Source organism: Fragaria vesca, linkage group LG3, assembly GCF_000184155.1.
Source record: "Fragaria vesca subsp. vesca linkage group LG3, FraVesHawaii_1.0, whole genome shotgun sequence".
In the NCBI taxonomy this organism is placed as follows: Eukaryota; Viridiplantae; Streptophyta; class Magnoliopsida; order Rosales; family Rosaceae; genus Fragaria; species Fragaria vesca.
The window spans coordinates 24,899,627-24,909,022 of record NC_020493.1 but is presented as its reverse complement, the minus strand read 5'-3'; the positions used below and the strand labels follow the sequence as shown (position 1 = coordinate 24,909,022).

General features: G+C 37.0%; 1 protein-coding gene and 2 pseudogenes across 2 annotated transcripts; 1 reads left to right on the top strand and 2 right to left on the bottom strand.

Annotated features, from left to right (window-relative positions):
• The window catches only part of LOC101306128, a 5,707-nt pseudogene extending 5,263 nt beyond the window's left edge, over positions 1–444 (bottom strand).
• Positions 445–2,661: 2,217 nt separating this feature from the next.
• Positions 2,662–7,562, top strand: LOC101305838 (annotated as a pseudogene). Its single transcript, XR_184395.1, has 13 exons — positions 2,662–2,855; positions 2,924–3,056; positions 3,209–3,305; positions 3,385–3,428; positions 3,600–3,756; positions 4,269–4,340; positions 4,802–4,885; positions 5,197–5,298; positions 6,209–6,256; positions 6,355–6,480; positions 6,774–6,866; positions 7,030–7,236; positions 7,328–7,562. The product of XR_184395.1 is annotated as an uncharacterized LOC101305838 (transcript).
• Positions 7,563–7,745: 183 nt separating this feature from the next.
• On the bottom strand, positions 7,746–8,120 carry LOC101305549 (probable cysteine proteinase At3g19400-like). The gene has a single exon (XM_004296178.1). It carries the CDS (start codon positions 8,118–8,120, stop codon positions 7,746–7,748), a length of 375 nt encoding a protein of 124 aa, XP_004296226.1.
• Between the last annotated feature and the right edge of the window lie 1,276 nt (positions 8,121–9,396).

The following is a 9,396-nucleotide window of genomic DNA, read 5'->3' as shown; positions in this document are numbered from 1 at the left end:
TAAAAGTAGATTTCGCATTCTTTCACAGATAACTTTTATATGTTGTCTAACGTATTACCATAAAGTTGCTAAATGTTGCTTTTTTACACTGCATATATATGTCGTCTGAAATTTTGCATATGACAGACAAATTGAGCAACATCCAGAAGTATGAAGGGAGGATGGCACTCATACGACTTATACTTCACAAATGTCATCTGAAGGGTCAAAAAATTAATCAGACGACACAAACTCAAAATCGTCCAAAATATGTCGTCTGAAAAGTGTCGTCTGATGATGTATATGGCCTAGTGTCGGGTATGTCCGTCCGTATTTTGACATCCATTGCTCATGTTTTTCAGCAATGGAAGCTTCGTACAGTGCCTGCTGAGATGTGGCTTGAGAAGCTATAGGACCCAAGATGATGAATATGGCAACAATTAAAAGGTTTTGTACAGACAACATTGTTCACCAATGTAGTTCTGTGACAAGCAATAATACTCGGTTAATTATATAGAAGATAATCTGTGCCATTTTATAATTTGTATGAATGATAGGGCTGAGTGATACACCTCAACCTTAAAGCTACAAAAGGGAAGAAACTGATCATTGAATCTGTGTAATTTAGACCTTAATTGCATGAGAAAGAAGAACCGTATGCATTCATTCCATGGTTTTGACATGTAAAGATGAGGATGAATTCAACCATTCCCCTTAAGGCTCCGTTTGGTTGACTGGAACTGGGAAAATGAATTTTAGAAATTTTCCTTTCAAGGATGAAATGGAATTGATATAAAAATTTCCATTTGTGGTGTTAATTTTGAAGAATTCAAGATTTGAGATTAGGAAATGGTTCGAAATATCTAATTTGTTAATGACTTTCTAATAATACCCGATCTAATTAAATATGAAAAATTAAGAAATAATACGTACGTGTCGTAATACAAAGTATAGAACTGGAATAATGGGCTATGTATGTTGCTATAGCTTGACTATATATGTTAGATATGCAGTCGGATAGAGAGCTTGGATGGCAATGCCACAAAGACCATATATATATGGGGGATTAGCATTTCTAAGAATTTTTATGTAGCCATTTTCACCCCATGAATTCTTCATCAACCAATAATCGATGCCATCTTCAGTTGTCGCGTTCATGAAATTCGAATTGATATTGGTCATGAGACGAAGTCTAATTATTCGGCATTGAGCCATTTTATGAAATTTGAATTGATATTAATTGGTCATGAAACACTATAAGGAATGACTTTCGGATACATTTAGTGGTAATTCATCATTTCATCAAATTTTCTAATTTCACTCTCCCTGGTTTTAGTCGTTATGTTTTGAATCTGGATACATGGATATTTTGAGCTCTCTAGTCTTAAACTTCTCAGCCTAATGAAAGCACCAACTTTGATCTATATCTGCCACTTCTTTCTTATCACTTTAGTGTTTCGCTATATTAAGGATGTATATATTCTCAGCTTTACGTTTGAAGCTCTCATGGTTCCACTATAGAAGAGCGAGATAATCATGTTACCAACTTATCAGGCTTACAAACTTTGGGATCACTGGAAAACGTGGAGCTTGGTGAAAGTTGCATTTTAGTAGATTGTACTGAACTTGAAAGCAGTTCTGGTGAAGCTGCTAAGCGCAGGTCTACAAGGTTTGTGCTATATATACTGACTTATACATTACCAGACTTTCATTTCATGGTCTTTACCACACAACTGATGATATGATTTGTTTCTTTCTTTCTTTGTTTCCCAGAAAAAAATTGAAGGATGCTTTCGCTTCAAAAATTAGATTATCGAAGAAGCGCAATAATGATGAACGGGAAAGGAACAGGTTCTCAAATCTCAACACTAGAACTCCCTGAGAGATCATATTCACCTGATTATGAATTTTGTGCATGAATCTGTGTAGATAAGAGTATCACTACTCTTTATATGAATTCTATATCAACATCATCATTCTACCTTCACTTTCATGTAGAGGTGAAAAGACTGAGGCCTTCAAAAGGCTGTAATTGCGATTCTTCATCCTGCAACTCAATATTGCTTCATGTAAACTCAATCTTGCTGATAATCCAATGAAAAGTTACCTTTCAGTATAGAGCTAGTAATTTGCATTTGTTTCCAAGTATCTTGTTTTTGTTCCTTCTCTTCCCATTTTGCAGAACCACAGACACCATATATATATATATATAGGACCAAACCACAGACACTTGAATTTCATTGTTTCTGACCTAAAAATTTGATCATGTATTTCAACAAAATCGAAGGTTCTGTGCAGAATGCTCTACTTGCGTTTGTGAGGCTGTGTCTGTAATCTGTATATAGCAATCAAGCTTAGGGTTTCTCGATTCTCGGTGTGGGAGTTGTTTTAAACGGGCCAAATTAATCCGTACGTAGTGTAAAAAGACGAAAAGAAAAAAATTAAAAAAAAAAACAATACCTGCGGCCTCGGTGGAGACAACACGTGGCTGGGCGGTGTGTAGTGTGGTGGGCCATACCGAGTAAAAATAAGAAAATTAAAACCCAAAATAAAATAAATAAAAGTTGAGAGAAGGATAGATGGGCGGTAAAGCAAAGACGCGGGAATATGGCGGAGAGTTAGTTGGGCCCCTCTCCCTCTCTGTTTCTTCTTCCCCAATTTCCCTCCACCAGATCTCTTCCCATGTCAACCCTCCCTTCCCCTAAACCTCACCACTGCCGCTCCTCCTCCTCCGCCGCCTTCCCTCCTCGTCTTCTCCGGCGGCACCGCCTTCAACGGCGTCGTCCAGGACCTCATGAATCTCACCACTCGCGTCGCGCACGTGCTTCCCGTCTCCGACGACGGCGGCAGCACCGCCGAGATCGTCCGCGTGCTCGGTAATTTCCAGTGATTCCGTTTTGAAATTCAATTTGGGGATTTAGAGAGTGTTTATTTTGTGGATTAGGTGGTCCGGCCGTCGGAGATATCCGGTCCAGGTGCTTGAGATTGGCCGATAAAAGCACCTCCGAGGCCGTCGCCGTAAGGCAATTGCTTGGTCATCGGTTACCGGTTGATGCATCCCAAGCCAAATCCGAATGGTAACGACTTTGTTGTGATTTAGGGATTGCATTTGATATTGTGATGGACATGTAATTAAATTTTCCTAAATTACTTTCATTTTTACTTGGTAATAGGTGTTACTGTGGTGGGGTATTGAGTAACAGTATATACTGAGTTGAGAATTTGACAGGTATGAGATTGTGGAAGGAGAGCACTCTTTGTGGACTGGAGTATCAAAGCCCTATAGGGAAACCATTCGAGCTTTTCTTGTTTATTTTCAGAATCAGGTCAGTGTCCGATGTCGTTGCTGTAATGTTTTCTCTAAAGTAGCTGGAGAATACTTAAATTGCCTTTTGTCAAATGCAGATTCTCCGTCGAGCTGATGAATCGTTTTGCTTCAGTAATGGCAGGTACGAATCTTGAGAGTAGCTGGCATCTCATGTTTTCTGTTTGTTTCTTTCTGGTGCTTATGTGAATGTTGGCCAAAACACTTTGTTTTTTCTTCTGTAATAGAACTTTTTTTTTCTTCCTCAGATTTGACTGTGGGATGCTTTACTAAATTGGGTACCAAATTTTTGCAGCATTGGGAATTTCTTCTTTGCAGGAGCACGCGTATTTTTCCGGTCTTTGGATGCTGCAATATTTTTATTCTCTCGAGTGTCGGATATTCCATCAGAAAGTCTTGTTCTTCCAGTGATTTCTACTAATGACAGGCTTACATTAGGATGTGAATTATCGGTATGAATTATTGGAATGCAATCAATGTGCTTTTCAAGACCTATGCATGCATTTGCTTTATATCCTGGTATTGGTTTCTAGATTGATTGGGTCCAACATATATGTTTGCCTATAAATCATTATTGGGTTTCCTTATATGTTTAATGTGAGGTCTGGCAATCATTTATATTAGTTCCTATCTGCATATCCGTCACCGGCAATATGAGTCTATTCTCCTTTTCTTTTGTCAAACCCTGAAAGCCTGGTATTAAAGTGGTTCCAGTTTAAAGGCTTTACTCTTATGAAAAATAAAATAAAAAGTTAAAGAGACTTTACCCCATACTTGTAGAGACCTTCCAATTTCTGGAACTTCTGGAAGATGTTTGAAAATAACTTTTTTCTCATGAAATGATTGGTTCGTGTTGAATTCTTTTCAATGCTCATCATCAGTCTTAGTAGCTAGTATAATGTAGTTAGCAAGATTGTGCTGATATTTGATTATGTGATATTTTTTTGGTGCTGTTTTTATATAGGATGGAACTATAATACGAGGGCAAAATGAAATTTCTCATCCAACCAAGGGATACACGGCACTTGTCAATAAGGTATGTTAATATAGTTTTCATGATCTGGTAGTCTGAACCTATTGGTTTTCTCACTTCTGTTAGAAGTATGTCGAAAGTTTGATTTGTATCAAGACATGAACTTTTTTTTAGAATGTTTCACTCCGTCAAGTGCATAGGGTGATGTTGGGAACTTGAGAGTTTTAGTGTCAGTGCTGTGGAGGTATAGTCCTCTGTGGTGGTAATGGTGTTGTTGTCGATGTAGTAGTGCTGCTTCAAGGTGGGAAAGAGTTTTGTTTCGTTCTAAGTTTCAAACTATACTTTTTGCCTTTTGTTTTTTTACTTAATTGAAGTCTAGATGGTCTAGTCAGTTCTGTTGATGAGTATTATACCAACAATGAATTGACTGTGTTGGACCTGCTAATTGAATCTAATCATTTAACCAGCCAGCTCTACTAACCTCATTATCATATCAAATTGAAGTGATGGATTATTTTGGACAGGGAAGCTCTTCAGCTCCCGCACTCTCTTCAAGGATAAAGAGGGTGTTCTACATGTCAAGTGAGGGCCAAAACTTGCTTCATGAGGTGAATGATGCATAATAAGGTTTCTTTTCTTTGCTGTTCCATGTTGGAATTATCTGTTTTTCTTCGTTCTTGTACTTACATGGGAAGGCCCAACTTTTGAATATTTATTTAAATTATTATCCTTTTCTCCAATACTCCAAGATATTTTAGTATTTAACATTCTAATGATTTCAACTTCGCGAAAATATACTGGTTTGCCTCCCTTTTTTCCTAATGATCAAAATGCTTTCATATTCTATGACGTTTACGTTGGTTGTCTATGTGCTTATGCAATTCCTGAAATTAGAACTCATAAAAGTTTTGATGAATAGGTCTTCCCTGCTCCAAACCCAACTGTGATGGATCAGCTACGTAATGTAGGTTGCATTGTTTATGCCATGGGTTCTCTCTTTACTTCTGTCTGCCCATCACTGGTAACTTTACAATATATTACACTTTCTTTTTGTTTCTTTTGTTAATTGAAACAAAAGAAACAAAGTTTTTATGTGACCTCTAATTATGTTTAAGAAATCATGATACTGTTTTTTTTTTCATGGAGATATTGTAAGATTTGCCTGCCTTTTGAATCAAATTGTTCCTGAGCTACAATATTACACCCATGATCTATCTTGCATGCTGGATCTAAAAGTCTTCTTAATTTAATCAAATCTACATTTGCTGCTTTTTTCCTTATAAGATTTGAGAGTCCGGCTGATAGTTGCTTGATTTGAAATCTCTGTTTGAGGCGCGCCTCAGGCGTAAGGAGAGGCGAGGCGTGGCTATTTCACCTTAAGGCGCCATCTAAAAGGCGTTTGTCCCAAAAGGCGAGGTAATAGCACGCCTCGAGGCGAAAAAGGTGCACCTCAAGCGCTCCAAGGCGCCTCGAGGCGTCGCCTTCTTTTTTTTTATTTATTTTTTATAAAAATAAAAATCTTAAACAGTTAAACTACGTCTTTTGATTTTTGGTTTAAAGAGAAAAAAATGGGGTTTTAAGGCGCGCAAATGCTCTTAGTGACGAAGAGGGAAGAAAATGGAATGAGTGAATGATTTTATGTTATTGTGTTTTTGTCATATTCCAAATTTAGACATTATGTTTGTAATGTAGCTACTTAATTTCAATTTTAATGTATGAATATATTTTTAATGGCTTTATATCATTAATTAATTTATTTTTATTTTAAATATTAGAATGCCTCGAAGGCTTTGCCTTTTCGCCTCAAGGCTTTCAAGGCTTGAGGCTCCGACTCGATGCCTCGCCTCACGCCTTCGCCTTTTTAAACATAGTTTGAAATATGAGAAACATGTATGTTTATGTTCCTTTTAAATTTTTCACTCATTTTTTAGGTATTAATTGGCATCGGGGAGATTATATCTTCAAGGTCCTGCCCCAAGGTATGTCCAAGATTCATCTTATGGAGAAACATAAACAGCCACAGTATCTTTTGCCTAAGATTTTTTTGTTGAACTAATGTAGTTTGTCTTGATATTAGGTACTTTTGTTAAACGGTACCCATGATCGAGAGACAAGTGGCTTCTCAGCTTCTTGCTTTGTAACTGCTATTACTGATGCACTAAATCGAACATATGGAGGCCCTCATAACTGTCTCAAAAACCTTGTAAGTTACTTCATTACCAGTCTCTTTTTCTTTTTCTTTTCACAACACTTTTTATGGAATAAGTGAACTAGAACAGAACTCTTCAGTATAATATATTTGACAAGCTACGTGTAAGAATTAAATGCTTTCTCAAAGTCTTTGTGGCATACTACCCCAATTGGACATAGCTGGGTACAGTTGCCCTGGTTTTCCTTTGGACATACAACTTTTAGATGCATCTCATTTATTTCATTTCAATGTTGATACAAAATTAAACAAAAATTTAAGTTATTTTAATTTCAAATTTGATGCAGCCCAGTCACTATATCAATACCCTATTGGTGCCCAAAGATGGTGAGGTACCTGTTAATGTTCAATGCTTAGCTGACCAAGGAATTTTTGAAGTGGTATGTATGCTTTGAACTTCACTTCTTCACAGTTTGCCTTGAATGGGTGTGCTTTGCTCTATCAATTTCAATTTAGTGTGCAGGATGCCTTGACTGCCACAAATATCTCTATTTTTTATATGGACATCAAAGCTCAGACATGGGTGATTTTTTCGCCTTGCAGATTGTTGTTGACTCTGTACATGATCCAAAAGTAGGTGTGGTGTTTGACCCCAAGTCGTTAATACAAGCCCTTGATGATTTGATAGGCAGACACATGCCTACAAGAGTTAAGGTGGTCTAAATGATGGCAGTGCAGAGATTACGTTCAGACCCGAGCAAAATTTCATGTAGCTTTTGTAGTATTGTTCATAGTTTCATGATTGTTGAGGTACAAGTTTAATAGCATATTACTTGCTAGTTCATGTTTTCAGATATTTCCCCTATAACTTGTTTTTCTAAATTTCAGTGTTTGATTTCAGGCAAGGGTATGCGGCAAATTGGTACTTTTACCGGAAATGTGGCAGGCTCACTGCAATTGAACTGTATTAAGTTTATGATCAAAAGATTAGTACCTCATGTTTTTAAATGCTGTACATAATCAACAATGATATCGTTCATGAACTAGGAAAGAAAGAAAATGATGCTGTACAGAAACAACTATGATATTGTTTATGAACTAGCTAGTAAAGAAAGAAAATGTCAGTCATTTTTGATCATGTCGAGGAAATTGATTATTATGTAGTTATGTATACAAATGTTTTCTGTGGATGTCTTGTAGCGAACACCAGCTGTTTACTAAGGCCAATAATTTCTATCATACTCATCAAAGAGTGGAGAACACTGGGAATGTTGCCAGGTTATAAGTACCTCGCGTATTTTTAGTATTTTTATTAGTTCTCATAGTTCACCCCAACAGGTGCCCCATGAATTCTTCTGAATCCAATAGTCTTCACCAAATGGATTTGTACCGAAGCCAACGAGTGTACTACTGTGACTGACGTTACCTTTTGCACACACTCCATCTGCATCCATAAAAATGCCGTTTTTGTGTGTGTGAATTCTGTTGCTTGTGGAACGCTTGTCTACAACTGGTTGATGGTAAACAGCCTTGGCCAGAGCAACTTCATCAAACTCCGGCACCATTTGATAACCAGATATCTTCATATCAGGGGAAGGTAACAATTCGAAATCGGTGTTGCATGGTTGGTCATCAGCAAACATGTAAGGAAGCTGTTCTTTAGTTACGAGTCCATAATCCCTTACATAAGTCATAGCTCCTCTAATCGAAGCCATAGCTCCTCTAATCCAAAGACCCCCTTCACAGCCACGGGTGCCGTAGGCTTACTACAGGCTATAAGTTTCTTCACTGACAAGTTCATCAGTTTTGCATAAGGTTCATTGTACGATGGGGTAAGCCCTTCCGCTGCTGCTGCTGTTGAAAATGCCCAACCAGAACCTGCACATAATTTTTGTAATTATTACATCAATCAAGTATATACAACCAACTTCAGGTGTCATACCCTAAAAGAAAAATTGTTAAAGAGAAATGTTTTGAAAACTTTAGGTTACCTGTACAATCTCCTTGATCCTTGACATTGGTCACAGCTCCTTGTGTTCTCCACTCCCAATTTTTGGGAAGATCCTTAAGTTAAAAATCTTGATACCTGAAAGAAGAGATTGAGCTAGGGTTTGGTACATCAATTGTGGAATGGCGACCATATGATTCATGAAACTCTTCAAAAGTCATATCACTGAATGAAATGAGGCCTAATGTGAAACAATGATTCCCATGGCTGTTGAAGTTTTCTATATCTTCATACCGCTCCTTGAATATAGCAAAACGTTTTGCCTTCTCCTCACTGCTCGATAAGTGCTCTTCCAAACAATTCTCAAATACTTGAGAAACATTCACGGAATCCTTAGCTTCAGAAGTTAATGATTGAGATGTGGCTCTAGAAGAAATTTTACTGGGGAAGTCATTGACTTGCTTGAGCAAGTTTCGAAAGCCCGCTATTGATCAATGAGATAGGGCAAAATAGTGAAATAGGGTAACAGCCGTAAGACACAAAGATTTTTTTTTATTTTTTATTTTATCAAACAATTGAAATGCTACAATAAGTCTATTATGACTCGAAGATGCCAATAGACCAAAGAGACAAAGAATTCACCCTAATTATTTTGTTTGTTTGTTTGGATTTCCATATAAGTGCGGCTATTAGGACCTCCAAATTTGCTCAGTATACATCTCATTCTCTCTACACCTCTATTTTACTTTTAAATACAAACATTTGTTCACTAGACCTCCATTCAAATTCTTAAAATAACCTTGTTTATGTAATTCATATATATTTCAATATATTACTCATCGCACCACTTATTCATTCACTAGACCTCCTATTCCTTTTTATTTTTTTCGCATGTGCACATCCATTCCTGACATCCATTCTTTAATTTTTTTTTCTTTCTTTTTCACGCAAACATCCATTCGCGACCTCCATTTCTTGATTTTTTATGTTGCATAAAATGTCGCTAGACCTTTTTTTTTTAT